Source organism: Camelus dromedarius, chromosome 23 (assembly GCF_036321535.1).
Source record: "Camelus dromedarius isolate mCamDro1 chromosome 23, mCamDro1.pat, whole genome shotgun sequence".
Classification (NCBI taxonomy): domain Eukaryota; kingdom Metazoa; phylum Chordata; class Mammalia; order Artiodactyla; family Camelidae; genus Camelus; species Camelus dromedarius.
This window is the reverse complement of record NC_087458.1, coordinates 3466429-3492743: the sequence shown is the minus strand read 5'-3', so window position 1 is coordinate 3492743 and position 26315 is coordinate 3466429. Positions and strand designations below refer to the sequence as shown.

Genomic DNA, 26315 nt, shown 5'->3' with positions numbered 1-26315 from the left:
TCCAAATCTAGACTACAGAGTGGTTCTCACACTTTCAGCATGCATCAAAATCACCCAGGGAACTTGTTATCACATATTACGGTCTGAAGAGTCCATCTTTAGTAAGTTCTCAGGTAATGCTAATGCTGGTCTGGAGACCAGATTTTAAGAATCACTGCTCTAGCCCACAACCTCCTAATTGGTTTCCTTTCTACTGTGGACAACCAAGGATCTATGATCCACAAAGCAATCAGAGTAATCTATTTTAAGGTTAATGAAGTTATGTAGTCATATCCCCACCAAAAACAATCCAAAGGTTTCCAAAGCACTGAGGCTAAACTCTGAAGACTATCTCCTTTACACTCCAAACCACATTGGGGCTTTCTGCTCTATGAACATTATAAACTTTTTCTTGGTTCAGCAATTACGCATATTTTGTTCCCATTAAATGGGCATGTCCTTTAAATTGCTTTTGTGAGTGGTAATTCTTTGAGGAGAACACTATCACCAAATATTAGGCAAATAGTATATGATTTAAGAAGAGGCAGAGAGAAGGAACCAGCATTAATGGTTAATTCCTGGATACCAAAATCAGGCTTCAATTTCCCTAGCCGGGGAAGCTACATGTAGATAGGGTAGGCAGGTGCTTGAGAATACAGGATACACAAACTCAATGAGTTTGTTAGTACCAAAGGTAACGAGTTTCTTTTTTTGTGGGACTTTTTAAATTGCAGTACAGTCAGTTTATAATGTGTCAATTTCTGGTGTACAGCATAACGTTCTAGTCATATATATGTATATATACACATATAATCGTTTTCATATTATGTTTCATTATAGGTAACTACAAAATACTGAATGTAGTTCCCTGTGCTATACAGAAGAAATTTATTTTATTCAGAGTAGTTGTTATTCCTTTTTTTGTACACAAAACAGCACATAACGCAAAAAAGATTAAGCACCACCACTTAACTGCTTGGGAACCAGTTGCACCTTTGTTACACAGACAACTTTTTTTTAAAATCATACCTGGTCTTCATAAACTTAGCACAGTATTTCACTAGGAAACTATTTCGATATGGGCATATTCACCTGCGTGCAAGCAAGCCTAAGCCAGTTTCATGAGCAGCTCTGACCAAACACAGCAAGTCTATACCTACCATTAGATCTTTCCCAAAACAGAGAAAATAATACTTATTCGGTCGCTTATCTGAAAAACTAAAAATGGATATTTATACCTACGAGTATGACCTTTCAAGGTTAACTAGGAAAGGAAACAAAAGAGCGAAGCAAGGCATAACAGAAGACCCACGTAAACAAGATGACAGCTTCTTCGACTGAGAAGGTGGGTGGCTCTGAAAAGAGCCTTTGGCGGCAAGCGGCCCGGCGACTCGTGCGAGCGCCACGTCCTGGCAGGGGCTCACTTGGAGCTGGTGTACTTGGTGACGGCCTTGGTGCCCTCGGACACGGCGTGCTTGGCCAGCTCGCCGGGCAGCAGCAGGCGCACGGCCGTCTGGATCTCCCGGGACGTGATGGTCGAGCGCTTGTTGTAGTGCGCCAGGCGGGACGCTTCGCCCGCGATGCGCTCGAAGATGTCGTTGACGAACGAGTTCATGATGCCCATGGCCTTGGACGAGATGCCGGTGTCCGGGTGCACCTGCTTCAGCACCTTGTACACGTAGATGGAGTAGCTCTCCTTGCGGCTGCGCTTGCGCTTCTTACCGTCCTTCTTCTGAGCTTTGGTGACGGCTTTCTTCGAGCCCTTCTTGGGCGCCGGAGCAGACTTTGCCGGCTCAGGCATAACGGCGAGCACAAGCTGCAGGGACAACGGGGAACAACCAGGAACGCAAACCCAACGGCAGCACAGAGGCTACCGGAAGCGACTCGGTACTTACACAGGCGGTACGCAAATTAGGGTTCTGACTACGCCGCGTTGCGATTGGCGAGTTTTCAGTGGCGCTCCTGCGAGGGCGACGAGGTTATGTAAATGAGTGGATTCTGGTTGAGCTATCCTATTGGTTACCAGGTAAAAGCTGTGCGGCAGCCAATCAGAGTGCTCCGTAGACAATCGCCGTTCTGCCTATAAAAGGTTGAAGCGGGGTTGCATTCAGGGCGACTATTCCCGGTTGTCAAGTGAGAGCTACTTCACAGAAACTACTGCTGTCATGTCTGGTCGTGGCAAGCAAGGAGGCAAGGCCCGCGCTAAGGCCAAGTCTCGCTCGTCCCGCGCTGGTCTGCAGTTTCCGGTGGGGCGAGTGCACCGCCTGCTGCGGAAAGGCAACTACGCCGAGCGAGTGGGAGCTGGCGCCCCAGTCTACATGGCGGCGGTTCTCGAGTACCTGACGGCTGAAATTCTGGAGCTGGCGGGCAACGCGGCGCGAGACAACAAGAAGACGCGCATCATCCCTCGCCATTTGCAGCTGGCTATCCGCAACGACGAGGAGCTGAACAAGCTGCTGGGCAAAGTCACCATCGCCCAGGGTGGTGTCCTGCCAAACATCCAGGCCGTGTTGCTTCCCAAGAAGACTGAGAGCCACCACAAAGCCAAGGGGAAGTAAGGCCGGCAAGAAGCCCCCTGCAGTCCTCGTCTCGAAGGGGCACCCGCGAAATCAAAGGCTCTTTTCAGAGCCACTCACTCTCTCAAATAAAGAGTTGTTGCAGTAGCCATAACAAATGTTTTCAGTTCCACCCTGCTCCAGTGGTAAATGCGGAGCCCAGGGATAGGAAGACTGGCGGGGGGGAGGGAGTACTACTTGCCTGTTCCTCCCAACCGTTCCTCGCCTGTCGAGTTCGAGTGCTTAAACTATCCCCGTATCTTGCTGGGGCGGGGAGTGGAGGAGTCGTTAAGGCCTAAGGCTTAACGCACGTGGAGGTAGAAAGTTTGGGGCACTACGGTGGGCTCGGTTCAAGTATCCTGTCAGATTTCTACTCCTCTTCCCCACCCCTCGCCTCCGCTCTCTTAACTGGGAGTCAGGTGCCCAGGGCGCACTTGTAGCTGTTCCCGAGGCCCTTGACCAACACTTGAGGTCTCATAGTAGGGGGACGTTCCCGCACGCGTACAGCCCACCCTGAACACCCCTGCCGGTTAGGGGAGCGGGCAGTTTCGGGGGTGTGGCACACCTGGGCTTTGGCTTAAGTGAGCCTACTGTCTTGGGGAGGCGGGAGGTTGGTCAGAGACGTGCCTCCCCGACGCAGATACAGGTCCCCACTCTAGGCTTTCACAGGCGGAGCCTTGCGCCCGGAGTGGGGGCGGGGCGCAGGTAACTTTCCGCTGGAAAGGCAGGGAAAAAACGACCCGTTAGACCAACTAGAGGGCTCAGAGAAGGTAACAGGTGTTCACGGGGCGGGGGAACAAACGGGAGATTGCGGTTCAGTTCGGGAGCCAGAAAGCGCGGAAAGGAAGAGGGTATCGCGGGTAGTGTGTTCTAGGGAGAGAAGGGCTGAGGAACACTCTGACCTAGCTGCTCTCAAAGACGACTCTCCGGCCGGAAGAAAGACAAGGCACGGAAGACTGTTGGCAAACTGGAAAGTAGAAGGGGGAGGGGCGGTCGAGGGTAGGGAGGGTTCTGCCCAAGCCAATGAGTGGCTCGAAGGTGGGTGGCGTCACAGCCAATGGGCAGCCAGCGCGGGACTTTTCAATTCTGGTCCCGCCCAATGGGGGGGTAAAAGACAGTGCCTATAAAGAGTGCTGCCGCAGCCCGGGACCCGCTTACTCTCCCTGCGTAGCGCTGTGCTGGTAATCTTGTGTTTTGGCTCGCTATGGCCCGTACAAAGCAGACCGCCCGCAAGTCGACCGGTGGCAAGGCCCCGCGGAAGCAGCTGGCCACTAAGGCGGCCCGCAAGAGCGCGCCGGCCACGGGCGGCGTGAAGAAGCCGCACCGCTACCGACCGGGCACCGTGGCCCTGCGGGAGATCCGGCGCTACCAGAAGTCGACCGAGCTGCTGATCCGCAAGCTGCCGTTCCAGCGGCTGGTGCGCGAGATCGCGCAGGACTTCAAGACGGACCTGCGCTTCCAGAGCTCGGCGGTGATGGCGCTGCAGGAGGCGAGCGAGGCCTACCTGGTGGGGCTGTTTGAAGACACGAACCTGTGCGCCATCCACGCCAAGCGCGTGACCATCATGCCCAAAGACATCCAGCTGGCCCGCCGCATCCGCGGGGAGCGGGCCTAAGAAGCGCGCGCTCGGCTCAAGGTTCCATCACATCCAAAGGCTCTTTTCAGAGCCACTCACAACTGCACTTGGAAGAAGCTGTGCCACTCGTCAGTGTTCTTCCGGCAGACCTTATAATCCGGGAGGAGAGGGCGCTAGAGTGGGCAAAGAATTGGGTGTGCAGCAAGTAGGCTAGGGGCCAGGTATCGAGCCTAGTCCCTGCCTGCTAGCCGCCTTATCTGGGCGGGCGAGGTCGCCGCTGCTTTCTTGGGCGCGGCCAGGGCACCCACTCTTCGCTTCTTGGAGGCGGCCGCGGGCCATCCTGGAAGAGCGGGCTTTGCGCACTTTGGTCGGGCTTTTCCGGGGCGTCTCCGCACTCGAAGGTGGCCCAGAGCTGTAATCGCGCTGGGAGGTGGGGGGGAGGGGGGAGTGACACGCTGAGACCACGGAGAGTCACTAGGGGACGCTCGGGATTCGCGGGCCAGAGCGCGTAGGGGCTGGCCTTTTAGATTAGGCAGCTGAGAGCAGGGGATGGGTGAGAGCCCGCTACCTCCTCACCCACGCGAGAAAGGGCCCCACCCTGCGGGGCCCTCCGGCTTGGGAGGGAGGTCGCCCCCCCTGGCTGTCCCAGTCTGCCCAGTAAGTACGGGTTTCCTGGTCTTAAAATATCGGTAATTTAGGGCCTCGCTAGACAGGATAATGTCTCCCATCTTCGTTCCTCATCAAAATCCATTCAGGGTGTATGTATAGACCCTAAGGCCACTTTCTTGTGAGCTGGGCCTTCAACAGACTATTTCCCTGCCCAGTTCGAGTGAGAATCACTGTACTCCGTGATGTAGTCTCTAAAAACTTGAACCTGTGTCAGCGTTGTCTTCCAACTTGGAGATGTCCTTGCATGTTTTTTTCAGACATGTGTGTAGCCTGTCTTCAGGGATTTTTAGAAATATAAAAAGTCTTTGTTCAGGTTTAATTCTTAGAGTAGTGGGGGACAGGTGCATTTGTGTGTGTTGAGGGAAACTACAGGGGTATTACAGCCCTTTTGACACCACCTTTGTTTCCTTGGAAGAGGACTTGGTCCTTCGGTCACTCTTTCCTGATCACACTTATCCTTCTCTAGGTCCCCATCTCCGCATTCTCATGTCCTCTTTGTTTGCCAGGCCCCATCAGTATTCCTGGTTTCACTCATGCTGCCCTTGGCTGTTATTTTTTCCTCTTTGAAACTCAAGAGAGGTCATGGATTCCCTGCCTTTCCATATCTACTCTGCCAAGTGCTCCTAGATTGGTATCTTGTCTTGGGACTCCAGTCCTGAGCTCTACAAGAATATTTCTAACTGCCTGGTGGCCAGGTCCTGAATGGATAACAGTTACTTCAAACTCAGCTTATTTCCAAAATTGCATCATCTTGCTTCCCAAAGCTATCTTTTCCCTTCCATATTCTCCATCTTACTGAAAAACACCTTTACCCTCCCTCCCCCATCTCTTCAGGTCAGCAGTTCCTTTCTCTTGTCATTTGTCCCAGTCTCATGAGTCACCAGATGTCAAATCTACTATCTGACTTTTAATTCTGTCACGCTCTGTCTATCCATCTGTGGTAGACAGACGCCCTTACCAGCCCTGTTCTAGAGGATTAAATGTTGTCTTGATACTCTGCCTTGCGACTAAGCATCCACTCCGCATGAGAGCTGTCTTTTTTAAAACGCATTTTTTTGATACTGTCACAGTCATTCTTTAAAAATTTCTACCTTCTTCCCATTTCCTTCAGAATAAAGTTCACCTTCCTTTGCATGGCAGTCAGAGCAGTGGAGGTTGATAATTAGTAGGGACTCTGGAGTTAAACAAACCTGAATTTGAATCCTGGTCTTGCCCATATAACAGGCATGTGACTTCAGCAAGTAAATCTCTGTAAGCCTCACTTGTCCCCTTTGTAAAATGGTGACAACAGTATCTTGCTAATAGTGTTGTCAGAAATGTTAAGTGACAGTTTCTATAAATTACCTAGCACAGTGTCTGGTCCAGAATAAGTATTCAATTATTTTTAGGTGCTCTATTAATAGTTATTAAATTTAAAAATCCCAATAAAAGTCATTTTAATATACAATTTATCTCTGATATTTCCCAGAGTCTCCTCGGGCTCCAAGCACTCTGCCAGCTGAAGAGGTAGGTTCTAGCCCCTCAGAACATCCTCAGTCCCGAAGTATACAATGCTTCAGTTTCCATTTCTCCTCTCCAGAATGTCCTTCTCTTTTTTGTAGCCCTGAGAATCCCTGCTCATTCTTCAAGATTCAGCCCTCTGTGACCTTCCTTCCCTTTCTCCTCTTTGCCCTCCTCCTCGCCTCTCCCCATCCTATCCTACATCCCTTCCTATCCCCTACCCTCAGCATTAGGCTGGCATCATTCCTCAGGCTGAGGATTTGTCCTTATTGGGTGGCATGAGCACCCAATAGTGCCTGGCACACCATAGGTGGATAGGAGATGCTTGATGAAGGACCCAATTCCCCTGATCTTCAACTCTGCCTTATATGAAGGAGCTGAGCATAAGATGCCCCCAGTTCTTGGGTCCTCGAAGTTACAGATCAAGAGCAGGCCTGTACTGGACCTCTGGGAAGAACTTCCAAGGTCCTTGAGGGAGTCCCACAATACAGAAGCAGGAAACTGCCCATCTGGAAATTCCAGATGCCCCTTACCTATGAATGGCCATAGTCCTAGACAGCCTGCTCCTGGTGACAGGAACTGAGAGAGGAGTTCACTGAGCTACACACCCACCAGCGCCCTCAGTCTATTCCTGGATGCAGGAGCTCTGGGGAGGAGTGTCTGGTTTTATATCCACAAAGACATCAGATTCAGCCCTGCTGACAGGACTTTTTGGGGATTTGATATGAAATTGAGATGTGATCAGGAACATAGAGGGACGTATACATAAAGAGAGACAGAAAGGGGAGAAAGGATGGTAGAGGAGAGAAAGGGGTTGGGAGACAGAAGTCTAGGGTCCTTACTACAATGAACTGGGGCTGAGCCCTGAGACCTCTTGGTGGGTAGGGCCAGGGCTGTAGGCCCCCGCCTGAAGGCTCTAGAGAATAAGCCATGGGCTGAACTGATAAACAAGCTGTGAGAAATGTCACGTAGCTGGCTGGATAAGAGATGGCCTATTTAATGTATCCAGTATGGACGGCTGCAAAGCCAATGACGGGTAAGAGCCTCAGATGAGGACAACCTAAGACAAGCACAGCCGGCTGGACAAGAGATGGCCTACTTAATGAAGTCTTGTGACAAACTTTAAAACAATCTGTCCTTGATCATGTAACATCCTGTGCTTACTGCAGGAGCCTGGGAACCTAACTAGCTTAAAATTATTAACATTGTTATAACTTAGATGCTATGCGAGGCACCATGCATGTTCTATATAAATCCTTTTCTAAGAATCAATAAATAGAGAACTTTTTGCTTCTCTCTGCATGGTGTTTGTGTGTACATGATGTCGCACCACCGACAAGGGATCCTGACCCTTAACCAAGAAAGGGCTCCAAAGAGAAGAATATCTCCACTTCGTCATGTGTAAAGCAGGATCATAATTGCACCCACTTCAGGATTGCTGTGAGGATGAACAGAGATAATGTAGCCCACACAAAGTGCTTAGAACAGAGCCTTACTTACAGTCATAAAGCAATATTGGTAGCATGATTGCTATATCGATGATGTAAATATTAGTGACATTAATATGAATTGATGTAAGTCTCAATTAAAATCATGTCATGGAAAAAAAAAGAATGACGCACACACACACACACACACACAAATTGGTGAATAATTTTCAACACATGCCCAGCTTCTAGACTGTGTGGTCCAGGCAGTAAGAATACCCAGGTTCCTAGATGGCTTATGGCTCATCTTTTACTCACCTTCTTGCATCCAGTTTCACAATAGCCCTGAAAGGGAGGAAGGGCTTTTAAAATTTCTGTTGAAAATAGACTCACAGACATAGAAAACAATCTTAAGGTTACCAAAGGGGAAATGGGGCAGGGAGGGATAAATTAGCAGTTTGGGGTTAAAAATATACACTGCTATATATAAAATAGATAAACAACAAGGACCTATTGTATGGCACAGGGAACTATATTCAATATTTGTAATAAACTATAATGGAAAAGAATCTGAAAAAGAATATATATATTCAGTTATATAGCTATATATATATTCAGTTATATATATATACACACACACATGTATGTATATATATATAAAATGGAATCAGTATGCTGTATACCTGAAACTAACACATGATAAATCAGCTATATGTCAATAAAAAAATAAATTTCTGTTGAATAGTTGAGAAATTAAACCTGCTGAGGGTGAGACGCCTGGGGATTTGGGTTACATAAGCAGAAGACAGCAGAGGTAGAGCTTGAGCCTGGGTCTTGTGTTTTGCTTTTCTTTTTGTATTAGATTCACTGCTTCAGAAGAAAACAATACACACAATAGTTACACACAGAGATACAGTATCACTATATCTGTATAACAGCTCTGATTTCTTCTGTCTCCAAACTATAGTAAGATATAATTTTACATTACTACCTGCTGCACATTCACAGGTATCTAAAATGAAACAAGTTATACAAAAGGATTTTTTTTCACTTGGGTTGCACCTTGGATATTTTCAATCCTTCTCTATTTCATTAATAAAAGATACTGGCTCCCATTCTTTAAGTTGATTTTACCACCTGCTCATGGGTTACAACCTGCAAATGAAAACTACTGCAGTAGAGAAAATTACAAAGAATAAAGTAAAATCACCTCACAATTAAAAATTCTTTGTTTTGTTCAAAGAAGCCTGGCAATTCTTCACAGCTGGAGACATGTATATGAGTTTGCAGAAATGGGAACCAGGTCTTCAGGCTCTGTGAGAAGACATGCACTATAATGAAGGCACATGTGAAAGGTGGCAGAGAAAGGTGCAGATGAATTATCTGGAAGTTCAGAGGGAAAGGACAATTCTAACTGAGGGACTCAAGAGCTCTTCTTGTAGGAGAACTTGGGATGGGGCAGGGAACCAGAAAAAGGTAAGGAGAATTATGAGTGGTGGCCAGGCCACAGGGAGGACCAAGACCAGGAATGGCAAATGACTTTTCAGTGGTGGGGCCTTTGAGGCCAGCTTACTGGGGGACTTAAAATGCCAAATTGGAGAGGGGTAGATTTTAATCTGTGAAGAGTGTAGGGGAAAGGATTAAAGAAGAGGAAGAAAAAAACATTTGTAGAAATGCTCATAAATACTAGTACTAAAAGGAAAGCAATAAGGAGGTACCACTTTATGCTGGGTACTCTGGCAAATCATGGAAAGCCGAATAATGCTAAGTGTGTGAAGGAAAAGCCGGGCTGGGCTAACAAGCTAACTCGTAAATCTAAGTGTAATAAGTGTCGGTTTACTGATCGAAGTTCTGCTGGGCTAACTCGTAAATCTGAAGTTTAGTGTCAGTTTACTGGGCTAACAAGCTAACTCGTAAATCCAAGCTCAACAAGTGTCAGTAACGTGATCTGTTCCTAATAGATAAGTTCCAGTGTGCTGATTCCTTGGTTTTGCTGTTCGAGCCTTATTGGCTAACAGCCCCCAGGCTTGTAATTAACCCTATAAAACCCCATGCACACATCTTGGAGGTGCTCAGAGCTTCGGAGCAGAAGCCCCTCTGAGCCCGCCGGGGTAATAAATCTGAGTACTCCAACCATCCGAGAGGTGCTTGTTTCTTGGCTGGCCTGTCATTTCCATAACAAGTGTTGGTCAGGTTGGAGGGCTTAGAAGGTTGGTGCACAGCTGGTGGGGTGTGGCCTAGGGCAGCCATTCTGGAGAGAAGCCTGGTACTTCTGAGGCCAGTTAAGGTTACACATCATAGGAACCAGCAATTCTGTTTCTGGGTATTTATCCAAAAGAAATTCTCACATGTTCTCTCAGGGAACCTGACAAGTATGATGGAGCATTAGAAACAATGTGGGCATTCATCACTGAGAGTGTGAGCAGAGAAAATGTGGTGAATACGCTCCACAGTGTCCTCTGCAGCAATGAGAGACAGTGGATTACATGGACACGTAACTATAAGGACAGAACTTAAACACATAATTCTGAGGGAAATGAGGCAATAAAGGGAATGAGATTTAAAAATATTATTTATGAAAATTCAAAACACATGAATGTATTTTGCAATCATATACAGAAATAAAGAGACTTTAAACATACCAGAATGGTTTTCTGTGAGGGAGAATGGGGAAAAGATAGGGAAATGAGGATAAAAGAAAATTAGAAAAGCGAGGAAAACCAAAACTGGACAGGGCCTGAAGCAGGTGGGTAACATAATCAGAGCTGTGTGTAAAGGAGGCTAATCTTGGGGAGGAAAGGAGTGAGAAGTGAGCAGCATCCGAGGCAGGAGGCCGAGTCCCAGGCCTCAGGGACGTAGCAGGTGAGAGCGGCTGAGGGTTGAGCACGAAGGAAGCAGCCACAGCAACGAGCTGGGGGGGAGGTTTTGACGTCATGGCGTGTGGAAGACCCCCTGAACCTGGGTGGGGGAAGGGGTAGGAGGTTGTTGCAGCCGAAAGCAATCAAAGGTGTCTCGAGCCCTTCTTGCTGAGTGACTGGGAGACGATGCCACTCTCACAGGAAAGGCAGCCTGGGAGGGACTGCTGCTGAGGAGTTCAGGCCACACTGGGACAGAGGTATCGAAGCGGAGAGGCCAATGGCCATGGCCTTCAGGCAGCTGGGAGTGTAGAGACCCAGCTGGATTTCCTTGTTTGCCCAGAAGAGCTAGAGGAACCCCTGGGAGTCCCTGGGAAGAGCTTATAAAGGGATGGCCCAAAGGACAGGCCTCTGAGGAACATCTACACCACTTAGGGAGGGATCTGGTGGGGAAGGGAAGCTAGAGTTTTGTCCTGAAACCAGAAGGAACATTATGAGGAAATTGGACCACATGATTTCCTGGGTCCTTTTCAGCACCGATATTGTATAGTTCTATTAAACAAGTATAGCAAATGTATTAAAGATCCTCAGATTATTTGTGATTTAAAAAATTTAGACCAGTATTTTAGTAAGATTCTGGAGACTCATAGTGTATCAGAGAACGCCAAGTTATTTAAACTGTATGAACATCAGTTTCTTGCTTTGTAACATGGTGCTAATTACCTTTTGGGGCTGTTCTGAAGATTTGTAAACTATGCAAACTATATTAAGTTGTACATAGTAGATATTCAACAGATGGGAACTATTCCTCATTACTCTTTAGTTTCAAAATTGCCTCAAATTGAAGGGAGACATCTAAATTCAGCCCCAGTGACCATTTCAAGTTTAGAGAAACCAGAGATTTCTGTGCCTCCTTCCATCTCCATCGATTTTTCCAACCTTCAGTCCTGCTGCCACCATTTTTTTATTATTATTTTTTAAAATTTTTGTTTGTATGTTTGTTTGCTTTTTGCTGCCACCATTCTTGTTCAGGGCCCTATATAGCTCATAGCAGCCCCCCAACTGGTTTTAGTTTTAATTCTTTGGCGTTCAGTCCTCTGTGCACAGCTCAGCCAGACTAACCTTCTCAAAATATCAGTCTCAACTTGCTTCGGGATCAACCAACAACTCCAGGTTTTATTCTGTTGTGTCCAGTCTCTGCCTAGTTTCAAGGTTCTCCAAGGTTCAGCCCTTTAGGGTGTGGTTAGCCCAGCGGAGAAGCAACCTATCATCAGGCCTCATTAACAAACAAGGCAAAACAAACACACACACACCAAGATGGGCGTGGGATTTCACCCAGGGGAACGCCTGCTGAAACAGAGACACCTGTTTAGTGAATTCTTTTCTTTTTCAATTTATAAAACTCTCTTTTTAAAGACTTACCTAATATGTGTTGTCTACCATGTGCCAGGCACCAGGCTAGGCGTTTTGAGATGGTTTATCCACCCTCCTATGTTTTTAAAACATTGAGCATTTTTTATAATAAAGATTTAAAATGGAAAAACAAAATGGCTCATAATCCTACTGTCTAGATTACTTCTGTTGATGCACACATACAATAAAAGTGAGACTTGACTTGAGAGCAAATCCAACAGAACTGAAAGGAATAAAAAGAAAAGCAAAATCCTCTTCTTCCCAGGCTCCTACTTCATTTCCTCTTCATAATGGTAACAACTGTTACAAGTTTCTTATGTACTTCCAGAAAAATGTTCTATTTATTTACCAATGTTTTTATATGACAATTTACATGGAAGACACACTGTCCTGCCTTTTGTTTTTAATTCACTTAATATACATATTTTATATATAAGTGAAATATATAAGTAAAAAATGTATACATATATTTTATATAAAAGTAAAAAAGCAAAGGGGGGGATCTTTATATACATGTATATTTATGTTTATATATGAAGTCACTCTATATCAACTTTATAGATATAAAAATGCCTCTGTATCAATCTTCTTTGTTCTTTTTAAGGAATACACAGTTTACATTTAATGGATGTGTCTTTATTTACATAAAGTCATATTGATACTTGTTTTCCAGATTTTTGCTACTGAAAACACCGTCACGAGTTATTATCCTTGTACGTATAACTTGGGGCTCATTTTCCGTATATCTGAATGGTTATTTTGATAGGTATTACTAAATTGGCCTCCCAGAGTTTTGGTACAACTGGCTCTGGACATTGGGAAACTTTTAAATTTGGTTGGTTTATTATTTAGTTCTGAATCTCATGCTCCCTCCTAGACCAGGTGAGCAAAATGTGAAGTGTTTTCTGATCTTGCAAACTTTCTTTCTTAAGGCAGTGGGCCCTCTCCGGCCCATAGGAGTCCCTGCTCAGAGCTAAACTTTGAGCTCCTGACTGAATTTTCCTCAGCCAGGTTTTGATTTGGGGTTTGTGTTTCTTTGGTTGATCTTTCCCCCCTTTTCTCTTCCTTTGCTACCTGGATTTTGTCTTTAATGGTTGGGAAGTTGTTGCATTCAGTCTTATTGCATCGTGAAGCAGCAGTGAAGGAAATGAATTGCTGGCCACTCACACAGGACATTATACCCATGCTCACTCCCTTCCAGCCTCTGGTCCTTGGCTCTGTAGGCTCAGAAATTTCATTTTGTTGATAAGCCAGGGGTGGTGAGCTCTGAGGGACTAGATCCCACTGACCAGACTCTCAAGGGACAGATTCATAACCCCCAGTAATAATTGCTATCATTCATAGGAATTAGCATTTATTGAATTTCACAGTGCTTATTGCTTTATAAATATTAATACATGTTACTCGCATAAAAGCTTGATACAATAGGTATTCTTTTCATCGTAATGCTACTGATAAAGAAAATGAGGCTCAGAGATTAAGGAATTTCCCCCAGGTTTCACTGTTAGTAAATGGGATGTTAAGATCCTAACCTGAATAGTCTGGTTCCAGAACTCATGCTCTTAATTTCCAACGAGAAATGTAACTCATCAGCCCATTAACTCCCTGCAGGCAAATCTATCTGGGAAGCCAAACTGCTGTCAGAAAGCTGGGAAAAGCATGGAGGAAGATGACCTCAGTGGCTGCCATTATTCAGCCAGGATACCATTTCACTTTAAAGGCTGCCTCATTGCAAGAACTAGATATGCTTAGGGTACCATCTGGTACCTGGATGGTCACAACCCCATGTTCTCTCCTCCCCCAACCCCCTCACCTTATTTCCAGCCCTCTTCTATAATAAGGTTGTTGTGATAAGAAAGTACGTTGTTGTAATCATAGTCTTCTATCACCAGATAAGAAATCCCAGAGTTCACTGAACAGAAAGGCTCATAGGCCAAATGAAGATGTTCAAATCACACAGTTAACTGAGTCCATTTAAAACATAAAACAAGGATCAAGGCGAAAGTGGTGAGTGAAGTTAACACACTTAGAACAGAGTGTGGTGATGGGGGAAGTACAACACAGAATCCACTCCTGGGTTACATGGTGTTCTGTCATGTCTTGCTCTAGGGCGTTAGCCTTCCCCACTGATGCTGCATTTAAAAGGACTAGAAATGGAAGTGGGCAAGGGGACTCAGCAGATAGAAGGTGCCTGAAGCCAGTTTACACTTGCTTGATCAGTGAGACACAGGGGCAAGTATGCCTGGCCATAGTTGTAATTCACCAATAACCTGCTGAATAGCTATGGATTTCTCTGTGTTTAGCATGCAGAGGACAATATAGGCAACAGTGGTTGTCACCAATGGATGACTGATAGAAGACGTAAACACTGGGTACCTCAGGTACCTCACGTGTATTTGACATGGTGCTTACTTGGTCCTCCACCCCTTCCTATATCTATGTTGGAAGATGCTCTGTTTAGTTAAGTCTACCCTCTCTCACAGGCTGTGCTTACTTATTATCTACAAGGAACTTCTCTTTATTTGTCTATTCCTCCTATTTTCTATAGAATAATTGAATATTCTTAAATAATACATTTAACACATTATAACAGTCAAGTCAGCTGGGGAGTCTCTTTGGTTCTTGAAGATTTTACATTTTTCTGGTCTAATTCTGAAAAAATCTGGCCCTGCCAACCTGTTCATAGTCACCTTTACCCACTGTCTCCTTTGTTCTCTAAATTTTGGCTATACTGACTCCCTCTCTTCCCCAGGGACTATGGAGCATGGAAGAGCTAGATTGGGTGAAATAGGCAATAAATACATCAACTTTGGTTTCTTTGTCACTATAAAGCTTTCACATAGAAAGATTTTACTTTAGTCTTACACAGAGTATTTTTCTTTGATCCTTGAAGTACTCCTGTGAGAAAGGCAGGAATTCTCAGCCACACTAAAGATGAGAAAATTGAACTTTGACAAAGTTAAGATTTTCCATGGTTCATATAGCCCAGATTATCTCCCTATGTCTGTCTGTCTATCTATCTATCTGTCTATCACCTTTTTGGGGGAAATTGTACATGCTTATTTTTAAACTTCTGAACAGTTCAAAAGTACTCTATAAATGTAACAAAAATCAACACCTATAAATCACTCTTAAATTTTTGTGAACGTTCTTGTTGATAATTCTCTATACATCCATATATATTTGTATATACTAGTAGTATTCTGCATTAATGACAATTCAATTCTTTTGGCTCAAGTAGAGAAATAACATGTATATCAATAGCTACAATATAAAGTTCAGAGTAAAAGATTTCAAAGGAAGAAAATAAGAATGTCCCGAAAGATGACAGGAGCATCTAGCCTTCAAGAGGATAATGCTGTTATTCAGAGAAGTAGGGAGCCTGGAGAGGAAAGATAAGGCTTCAGACTGGTCTACTGTGAAGCCTGATTAGCCAGTGGGACACTTAAGTGCCTCTATGACCGGAGTAATGGAAGTAGATGTGCAGACTGGATGAGAACAATTTGTACACGTGTATTCTAGTGGAAATCCTGAATTCACCCATGGAGGGAAAGTGTTGGCAACCAGGGCTGGCTTACAGAGAGCACGTGAGTGACTTATGGGTAGAAATGGGAAGGAAAGTATTTTGTTAGCAAATCAGAGATGAAATAGCATTATATTCCTCACTGTTACAGATAGTTAAGAACAACAACAACAAAAAAGCCATTTATTAACACAAAAATGCACAATGCGTATTCTATAATTTGGCAATATTCAGAGGCTGGATATGGCTATCAGAGGATTCAGTCATGCCCTATGATAAAAGTATTTTGTGGAGTAGACAAGGTGGGAATAAGGATCACTGTTAAAGTCACTATAAAGAAGATGAAAAATTAATAGTTAAAGGACAAGATCTTGGAGAAATTTAGGAAGAGAAAAGAAACATATCCATTGACTATGAAATTCAATATTGTTAAAAATACAAAACAATAATATTTAGTTAAACAAGCTGACTATATTTTTTATTCATACATCCTTTTTTTTTTTTTTGCCCTAGATGCTTTGAGGAAATAAGCTATTTTACCTTTTTCCTCCTGTAATATTTTATCCTACAAAAAATTTATTAGAATCATTCACCTAATTTTTTTTCCATAAAGAAAGCAAAACTTAACATTACGGTAGGTAAGTTAGGGCATATGTATTCAGATTCCAAATAGTTTTGATTAAAAAAACACTGTTACTGAGACCATTCTCAAACTTTAATGTGTATCAGAACCAAGTGGAGGGTTTGTTAAAACACAAATTTCTAGGTCTCACCCCTGTGAGCTTCTCATGCAATAGGTCTGGAGTAGGTTCAAGATTTTGCTTTTCTAACAAGTTCCTAGGTGATCTAATGCTCCTGGATTAGAGACTACACTTTGAGAACCACTAATTTAGACAATGGACATGTTCCCTCCCCCCTTCCATTATTCTTTGGTTTCTCTTCCAACTTTTGATATCTCCTTCTCCAGAGTGTCTCATTAAGGATCAAATATATACAATCTGCATTGCCTTTAATTTAAAAAAAAAATGATATTTGAAATCTAAATGCCATCAGTTGCAGGTGATATTTTAATTTAAAGGGAAGATGAAACACCTTGAACATCCTCTTATTTCTCACCTTGCACATCTTCACAAATGTATTCTTGCCACTCCCTTCCGGATCCTCCCGCTCCCCTTTACTGTATGTCTTACTAGGATGCCAGGTGTTCTGCTCCTTCACAGCCTGACACAAGCCTCTCGACTGCCAAGCTTGCCCACTTCCCAGCAGCCAGTGACTTCCGTGGTGTTAGGATTCATAGTAATTCTCATCTGCATTTCTCATACTGAATATATGCCACCATGTACTACTGAGCTGTGCATATAAGTATGTACGCATGCACGCATGTATTTTAGACATTATTTTCCTCCCCATTCTGATAGTAAGCTCCTAGAGGGCAAGTCTCACAACCTTTGACTTTCTAGGGTCTCCATTGGTAAGCACCATGTTTTAAACCTAGTTCACCCTCAAGTATTTGATAATAATGAGAGCTACCAAGTGTGGAGACCGATAAAGCAACAGCTGACTTACCTCTTGGGAGCTGAATTTCTTCTCTAGAATTTCTTCTTGGCTACATACACAGCCAGATTTAGCTGTAAAATCCTAAGCCTGCAAAACTATAATTGGTTCAAAGATGAGAGGTACGGACCTACATTTCAACCCTCATCAGGGCAATTTAGAAATGGTAGCATAGAGAATGGCTTACTATAAATTTTTTTTACCATGGTGTTATAGGATGATTTGCTTCTGCCTTGTCAAAAACTAAACTGTGCTTTCTGTACTGATGGTGGGTATGTTTCTGCCAGTCTCTTATTCTTAATTACAGCAGGACCTAACAGAACAGTGACATGCCTGAGCTGTTTCTTGAAGACTTGCTTGCTTTCATGACAGTAAGATTCTAGTTTGCTCAGCTTTTATAGAAGGTTCATACTTGTTTCTTCTGCATCGGTTATCTTTGCAATGTTGTCACTGAAAGACGGATCTCATGTCTCATAGGTCCTTGACTAAATTCTCCCTTGAAGCTGGTACACACACACACACAATACTCTCAACAGGTAATTGTGAAGGGCCTTTTAATTTAGCATGAAAAAGGGAACCAAGAGTACTTTTCATACATTGGCCAAATAATTCATCAGGCATATTTTAAATCAGCATCAATGAGCTCACCTCTGACCTAATTTACCTCATTTTTGAATAGTTGGTGGCTGGACTTGGTTTTACTAGTGCTCTTGCACCTTTTCAGGTGGGGCTCTTAATGTCAGAACATCCAATGTGAACTCAGCCATCAAGCTGCCCAGCTAACCCCTCCCCTCCCCTCCCCTCCCCTCCCCTCCTTTGCAAGGGTGGGAAGTGAAGCCCAGAGTACTTCCCACAGCCTGGTCCAACGGCCACAAATGACAGCACACTCAAAAGCAAACCAAGAAGTGACTTATATCTGGAGTATGATAGCCCTTCAGGTTGGTAACAGTGAAGGCCGACTGGTGAAAGGCAGCTTTTGGTAACTGGCATTGGTCTTCAAGGCTCTCAGCGGTTTGGGGAATCACTGCCTCCCAAACTTCTGACCCCTACTCCAGCCAACAGCCAAACATAAATTTACCTCTACTTTCAGCAGGTGTCCAGCTCCTCTAATGACTGTGTGGTTGGCCCTAAGAAGGGCCTTTGAGATTGTCACACGTAGCTCAGAAGGGGCAGCTTAGCCTCCGAAGCCATACAGGGTGCGTCCCTGCCGCTTGAGGGCGTACACCACGTCCATGGCAGTGACCGTCTTGCGCTTGGCATGCTCAGTGTAGGTGACGGCGTCCCGAATGACGTTCTCCAGGAACACCTTCAGCACACCCCGGGTCTCCTCGTAGATAAGGCCAGAGATCCGCTTGACCCCGCCACGCCGAGCAAGCCGCCGGATGGCAGGCTTGGTGATGCCCTGGATGTTGTCTCGCAAGACTTTGCGGTGGCGCTTAGCGCCACCCTTGCCTAAGCCTTTCCCTCCCTTTCCTCTCCCAGACATGACTAGCTGTGATCTGGAGGCAAGTCTGGGGACTGTGAAGGCGGCTTTTCCTCTGATATACAAGAGTATCGGACCAGATTGAAAACCGAAAGCGCGCGGGCGGGAAGCTTCTAAATTGTCCCCGCCCGATAGGCATTTCGTCATTTCTTTTCTGCTGCTTCCCCAACACTTTTCCACCTCCGCAGCTCCCTCTAACGGACTCTCACCTTTTATTTGTATTTTATTTACTTATTTATTTTTTGAAGTATAGTTGATCTGCAATTTTATATTAGTTTCAGGTGTACAACAGTGAGTCAACATTTTTTATAGATTAGACTCCATTTAAAGTTATAAAATATTGGCTATGTTCTCTGTGCTGTATAATCATCCTTGTAGCTTATTTATTTTATACATAGTAGTTTGTACCTCTTGATCCCCTACCCCTGTCTTGCCCCTTCCCCCTCGTACTCTTACCTTAAAAAAAAAAAAAAAATCTATTTGCCAGAGTCCCGGGGAGAATTCGGATCCAAACTTCTGGATTCTGCCGCTGTTTCTGCCTCTGTCTCTCTCCATCTGTGGATGGAGAAAACATTAAATTTAGATTAATAAGAAAGGTCTTAGTGGGGAAGACCAGAAGAGCAAGTAGAATCCAGAGACGGGAAGAAGAGAGCGTGCCGCCGGCTCTAACCCCCACAGAAGGATCCCAGGCTTCGGGGCGATGGTTACATACAACTGCAGCAATGGAGTTCCCATAATTAGACTGACAGACCCAGGAGGCGAGTTCAAGAGCAGCGGCAGCTGGGATGTGTGTGGAGAGGGAAGCGGGGAGACCGCCACGATTCCCGAGTCTCGTCTCTGTTTTAATTGCTCCTCACCCAGGAGAAACCATATCCTAGGAGAGCTGTTCTCACGGTACTGCCCAGCCTTCCCACGGAGGGCAGTGGGTCCAGTGCACGGTCATGTAGAGCTCTGCTGAAGGAAGCAATACGTACAGAAAGAAGACTGAAGCGTATTCGCCGTTTCTACAGATCCTCTAAATTAGACCATGTTTTCAGCCAGGATTCAGTGCCCAGATTAGTGTCCCCATTGAGGCCCACGTGGAGCTAACAAAGTTTGCTGAGTTGGGTTTCACAAGAGGACATCTGCTTCATACTGAGAGTCATTACCAGAAGCTGCCTTATGAAATTGGTTGGAGTCCTTACTGATAGCATGTTCATTACCTGGGCCTTCTGCAGAAGAATACAGGAGATGTGGTTTCTGCATCAAAAAAAATTATATTTTTTCTGAGACATGTTTATTATTTTTAAAAAATCTTATGTGCCTTCTTTCATCTCTCCTTTAGCTCTACTTTCTATATGGTAATAATCCTAAATCTATAGCTTTATCCAGACTTCTGGGCTCCAGACATGTAGCTCCTCCTGGGTGTTCTTTGGACATTTTAAACTCAAAATTCAGAATCTCCAAAGATTAAACTTAAAATCTCCAAGGTATGGCTCTCCTGGGGGCCGAGGGAATACATTCTCCTCCCTCCCACTCCATAAACACAGGGGTTCTCTCTCTGCTCACTGAATGCTGTCATCATGATCACATACCTAAATCAACGCCCTGGAATTCACAATAGTTTCTGGAGGGTAGGAGCATAAGCCGCCTCAAAATACGCTGCCTTGGTGTATTGGTTATTTTGAGCTGTAGTACTTTGAAAAACAGCAAATGCAGGGGCAGGCTTTCTTTGAAGTCCTCTGCCTAAAGACAGATCCTCAGAAAGGAACTCTATTGACAGGAATCCCGTTCCCAGGTGGTTTCATCAACCAGGGAAGATTGACTCTTGTCACAGGAGAGGAGGCTAGAAGTCAACACCACACTCAGACAAACTTTGTCACAAACTGTCATACCTTTCATCTTTTCTAAGGGCCCATTCATCTTTCCTAAATATCATTTACTCTCCCCAAGAGGCCTACATGATCTCTCCCCTTTCCCCATGAAGATGGTATTTAAGTCTGAATTCTAAGCCACTTTGAGGAGCTACTCATTTTTTGCCAAGTATCTCCCATGTATGCATAAGGTATACATGTTAATAAACTTCTGTTTGCTTTTCTCTTGTTGCTCTGTCTTTTACTACAAGAATTTCAGCTCAGAACTCGGAAGGGTAGAGGGAAATTTTTTTTTCCTCTCCTGTAATGTCTTCCTCTCCTTCAGTTGCTTCAGGGCAGAAAAACACATTTGCTCTTTTCTGACCCTTTAGCGACTCTTACAGAATCTATCATATTAATTTAAATGCCTTTTGCATCTTACATAACCCCTCCCCCCCCGCGACTATCTGGCAGTGATTTTTTGCTTATTTTTCTTTGTAAATTGACATGTTCAATGTCTAGCATAAGCTCAGTAATTATAGAATGAACAGTTCCTGCATTTGACTGCTTTTAAACACTAGTAGAAAGGAAAGGCACAACCAAATCACAACATGATAAGACAACCACAAGCCAAGGCTGACAGAAGGGATGGTTTTTGGTGTCAGAGGGAACAGAACCCTGGGCAGAATCCAAATATCTACAAACTTCCCTTTCAATACTTTTCATCCTCCTCCCAGGAGCCTAATCACGCATTACCTAAACAAAATTCTCTCCAAAATAAACTCTCCCCTTCCCAGTTGCAAGAAGTTCAGACTGAGAAAGCAATTCACATGTAGCTGTGAATATTAAATGAAATAATATATACATGCTGGTGATTACAAAAATTAAATGAAAGAAATATTGAGGAAGAAGGTATGTTAAAAAATACTTTTTTTTTTTTTTTTTTGCAGACAGGCTATGTGTCATTTGAGTTGTGACCATTCTGTCTTAATTTTCCCCACAGACCAAAAGTAGTGTCATGCTAACGTCTGTGGCCTGAACATTTAAAAAAAAAAAAAAGTCCAATTTATTTCTATTATAAACAAACAAACATAGACCTTAAAATTCCCACAAAATGTAGCTTAAATCTCATGAGGATGGTTAATGGAACAACAACAACAAAAATCCTCATTTGTATAACTTTGAAATACTGTGTAACATTAGTTTAACCTACTGCAGTCCACAGGGATCTGTTACGGTTGGAAAGTCAGAAATTGTAAACTTGTAGCAGAGGGAAAAATTTTTCTTCTACATCTTAGATCATGTGATTGGGCCTGAGAATTAAACTGACATAAGTCTGGTCAAAAGGGAAAAAGCATACCAATTTAAATACTTTTCTGTGTACACAAGAATCTTCAGAAGGAAGCTGAAGACCTATATAGGCCCCAACGCTTATTTATATCTTTTAAAACAAAGTACAATAAATTCTGGGGATATGACAAGACCAAAGGGCTTGGGCGGTTAACTAGGTGCAGTTAACTAGGGGAGTTAACTAGGTGGAGAAGTAAATAGGAAGATATGGGTTAGTTTAATAAGGTTTGTTTGTACAGATTTCTCTTGGCTTTGATTCCCCATCCTGGTTACGCTCCTGGTAGCGGGAAGACCTCTTCCACGTGGGGGTTTTATCTCCTGTTTTAAGGAAGAAAAGGGGAGGTCAGAGTGCCCTTCTTGCATCTGCTGTTTTTCAAGTGTCTTTAGCTCAAAATAATCCTTCTACCAAAGTGGCATATTTTAGGGGTGACGTATACTGCCACTGAGGGGGTTCAGGACACGCCACTCCAAAATGTGTCAGCTTAGCATGTTGAATATTTTAAGCTGAAGAAATTTTGAGAAAATGACAGAAGCAGGAGGGTCACCGACTTTCTCACCCAAAACAGGTCATAAAACCCTCTTGTGAGAGGTGCCCTCCCTACATCCAGAGGACAGGAGCAGCGTTTTCTCTAAAAAACAAAGGGATACACAGAAGAACCCTAACTGACAGGCCTTGCTGTTTTCCCCAGGTTACTACACTAACCCACACTCATCATCTCACTGCTCATATCTCTACACGACTGCCCACTTTTCACCAAACCTGGCATAAAAACATTCAGGCCTGTTTCTTCAGATCTTGGTTTCCTTATGAATATTCCTGTGTCATGAAAAACTCAAATTCAGTTGTGTGTTTTTCTCCTGTTAATCTGTCTTTGTCAGTTTAATGTTCAGATCCAGCCAGGGACCCTAAGAGGGTCAAGGATAATTTTTGCCTCCCCTGCATGACCCCTCACTGTACAGTAGAGGCAGTAGTGTTAAGGACAGGGTTGGGGGGGGGGGTTATCCAATGAGCAGGATGTTAAGAGAATGAGTATAGCTCAAAATGGAGTAAGAAAAAAAAGCTCAAAATCCGATGGCTTTTCAATTTGGTCCAGGGCTGCAGGCCACTCAAAATGAAAGGCAAGCAGGCACATGGCCCGACTAGCCCACAAACCAAAGATTCAGTCTCACAATGGGGATACTTGAAGCCCTGGGTGTACTTGAAGTCAAAAACTAAACACAAATTGTCTTCCTGGAATATGTATTTTAATTTAGTCCATTACTTTTGTATTAAAACAAACACATGCACCTACAAAACATATGCCTCATAATTCACTTATTAACATTTTGCCCATTTCCCACGGTAAAATTTAAGCTTCTCATGCCTGTTCCCCACCCTGCCCCCCAGTGCTAAATAATGAAATTTCAGTGCTCAGTCTTAAAACTGCAGATTCTTAATATTTCTGATGAAAGAAACTTCAGAGATATTAAAGGAGAAAACCATCCCTCTTCCACACAGCTTCAGCAAAGCAGAGGCTCTTCTGCATTCTCAACTTGTTTCTGATAACGTGGTCTTTTGAGACCCTCACGGGACTAGTGCTCTATTGTCCAGTGCGGAGACCAGGTGAAATTGAACTAATAGGAATCTGAATTCTGTTTTGAAAGGTGACTTCTAAGGCAACCATCCATCACAGATTGTTATAGTCACAGGGATGTTTCCTGTAACACCTCAAAATGTACATTCTGATCATTTTATTTGATTGGTTTCCTTGGAATTAATATTTAAATTGGTATCACTGTGTTTCTGAGAAGTAGAAATTCTTAATATTTCTTTATTAAGCCAGAGGAGGACTCTTGGAATGTTTTTATTCTCTATGATATAAAGGTAAAACAAATCCCATGACTCTTGGATTCTATATAAGTAGACAGTTTGAGAATCTCTTTCTTGTTTAAATGAACACATCTATACATCATGGCCGAGAGTTGCATAGATTAAAAAAAAAATTTTTTTTAAAGAACATTTCAAAGAAATGTGACATTGGGGTGGGCTGCTTTGGGCTGTCATACAGATGCCCGCCCTGAGCAGTTTCCTCTTCTGATGGGAATAGTTCAGTTGAGTAATTTGATTGTATGGTGAGAAAATTCTTCAGTGCTTTAAAATATACCAAGCCTGATGAAACTGGAAATCCATTGTAATTTCATTCTTTTGCTTTATAATATTATGCAGTCCCTGTTAGTTGTCCAGGATGAGTCATAGTTTCTCTGAGACTCAGTTTCTTTATCTATAAAATGAGGAAAATATCATCTATTTCACAGAGTTGGGATTAAATGAGAAACTGTATGTAGAGAATTTTTAAATACTGAGTAGTGCTCTCTATATGTAAGGCATTATTACAAAACCATCACAGGAGAGGGTGACGGTTGTTCACAACAGTTACACATTTGCATGACATTTTAGATCTTCTCCCTAAAGCAGGAGATTGCAGCTGCCCAAGTAGACTTGAATATATAATATAAATTTCTACCTTGTGTTTAATGTTCAGGAAATCCCCTCAGAATCACTTTTATTTTATTTTGACTTCAGGAAGATGATCATTCTTACTGACACTATCAAGGTAAGTTTTGAGACTCTTGGGCCTGTTTTTGTTCTCAGGTTTGAGTTTTCATAAGGTTTAAATGAAATAATGCTTTTTCAATCAAATAAGCATTACAAGTTTTAATAGTAACTATTATAATTTTAAGCATTGGTAACCTTACATGACTGTTGTTGTATTATATGCAATTTTCGGAGCAATTCTTCAAAGCATATGAAAAAACTAAAAGGCAAAGGATTTTCAATTTCCTTTTAGAGAATAGAAAAGATATAAATCTTTAAAGCATCAGAAAACAATTTATTGAAGAAAATATGCTAGCAACTCAGTAATCAACTAATACTTTATTTGCTTTGACATTTCAACTTTCAATCTGACTGATAAGCAGCTGGACTACTTAAAACTACTGAACATTGTAAAGGAGAAATGAGTATTTCCAGCTTATCTTCCGTGACTTAGAAGCGTTCGTCCATAGGATCTAATTAGCCATGGATGGATTGAGGAGAAAACAGCATTCCAGGGGGAAAAGGCAAAAGAAAGGCAGAAGGCTCTACTATGTAAGTTGGTACCGGTCAGCACACAGCTTTGGCGGAGTTCCGAATCAGGTAAACATTAAGTTCAATTTTTGGTTCCTTAAGCTGCATATTGTTTTGTTGAACATAGTCATTATGAAACGCATCTAACGCGCTTAGCACAGTGTCAGGATCTAAATAAAATGTTAGCTTTGGGAGAGGAGTTACAATAACTAGTAACCGGAAATGCAGTCTGAAACCTAGGGCACGTTTGTATTTGTGAAGAACTTGTTAAAACATACATCCCAAGCGTGCAAAAACACTGCATAGATTGCTCTTACAAAAGTTAAAGCTTTAAAGGAAAAGGCCAAAAAAGAAAAAAATCTTTGATCGATAAAATTATAGAAGAGCACGGGGAAGGGAAAGTAATAAGGGAAGAGAGAAAAACGATTGAATTTTGCCCCGATAAATAGGATTGAATTCTAACCAATGAGATACAATTCTGGAAACTCCTAGCTTTTCTGGCCCAATCAAGGCGAGGCTATGTCTATAAATAAGGCTGCCTAGGGGTTGGTGAGCAAAGCTGGTGAAACATGGCGCGGACGAAGCAGACCGCCCGCAAGTCGACCGGTGGCAAGGCCCCGCGGAAGCAGCTGGCCACTAAGGCGGCCCGCAAGAGCGCGCCGGCCACGGGCGGCGTGAAGAAGCCGCACCGCTACCGACCGGGCACCGTGGCCCTGCGGGAGATCCGGCGCTACCAGAAGTCGACCGAGCTGCTGATCCGCAAGCTGCCGTTCCAGCGGCTGGTGCGCGAGATCGCGCAGGACTTCAAGACGGACCTGCGCTTCCAGAGCTCGGCGGTGATGGCGCTGCAGGAGGCGAGCGAGGCCTACCTGGTGGGGCTGTTTGAAGACACGAACCTGTGCGCCATCCACGCCAAGCGCGTGACCATCATGCCCAAAGACATCCAGCTGGCCCGCCGCATCCGCGGGGAGCGGGCCTAAGGCTTTATGTCTAGGTAGACGACCTAAAGGCTCTTTTCAGAGCCACCCACGTCTTTCATAAAGAGTGGCTGTACTAGCTTTCAGTTCGGTCGGTTTCTGTTGTGCACAGCTGAAGAGGGTTGGCGGAACTCCCAGGTGTTTGGGTGGTGAGGATGTGGAATTAACATTGTCCAATGCCAGAGGGATCTCTAGGGATCTAGGTCGTTTTCGGCCAAGACCGCTCTTACATTGTGACTTAACTCTAGAGAGCTTGCCTTGCTATTTCTGTGACGAGAGTTTAGTGAGGATAACGTGCTCTACCAGTCGTTTGTAATGCTTAGCAAGCTGCTGTATAACGTAAACGTTAGCACGTCTTAATACAGAAATTAAATGACACGGTAGTCATGAGTGATAAGGGGTTGTGAAAATGGGTTTTCAGCTCAATTATACAGTCACTAAAACTAGGCTGGCAAAATCCTCGATCCCCAAATATTTGGTTGGGATTAAAACTGATAAAAAGGACTGGGGGCAAGG

The 26315-nt window shown here is 43.9% G+C and overlaps 4 protein-coding genes across 4 annotated transcripts; 2 read left to right on the top strand and 2 right to left on the bottom strand.

Moving 5' to 3' along the window:
• Window positions 1–1316: 1316 nt before the first annotated feature.
• Window positions 1317–1933, bottom strand: LOC116148156 (histone H2B type 2-E). Its single transcript, XM_064477695.1, has one exon. The coding sequence runs from the start codon at window positions 1778–1780 to the stop codon at window positions 1400–1402; it is 381 nt and encodes a 126-aa protein (XP_064333765.1). The 5' UTR covers window positions 1781–1933; the 3' UTR covers window positions 1317–1399.
• Window positions 1934–2009: 76 nt separating this feature from the next.
• On the top strand, window positions 2010–2653 carry LOC116148193 (histone H2A type 2-A). The gene has a single exon (XM_064477694.1). The coding sequence runs from the start codon at window positions 2145–2147 to the stop codon at window positions 2535–2537; it is 393 nt and encodes a 130-aa protein (XP_064333764.1). The 5' UTR covers window positions 2010–2144; the 3' UTR covers window positions 2538–2653.
• Window positions 2654–3687: 1034 nt separating this feature from the next.
• Window positions 3688–26180, top strand: LOC105103161 (histone H3). The gene is made up of 2 exons (XM_031436530.2): window positions 3688–4143; window positions 25389–26180. The coding sequence occupies exons 1-2, from the start codon at window positions 3739–3741 to the stop codon at window positions 25800–25802; spliced, it is 819 nt and encodes a 272-aa protein (XP_031292390.2). The 5' UTR covers window positions 3688–3738; the 3' UTR covers window positions 25803–26180.
• Window positions 17589–18608, bottom strand: LOC105103160 (histone H4). Its single transcript, XM_031436525.2, has one exon. It carries the CDS (start codon window positions 18535–18537, stop codon window positions 18226–18228), a length of 312 nt encoding a protein of 103 aa, XP_031292385.1. The 5' UTR covers window positions 18538–18608; the 3' UTR covers window positions 17589–18225.
• Window positions 26181–26315: the final 135 nt, after the last annotated feature.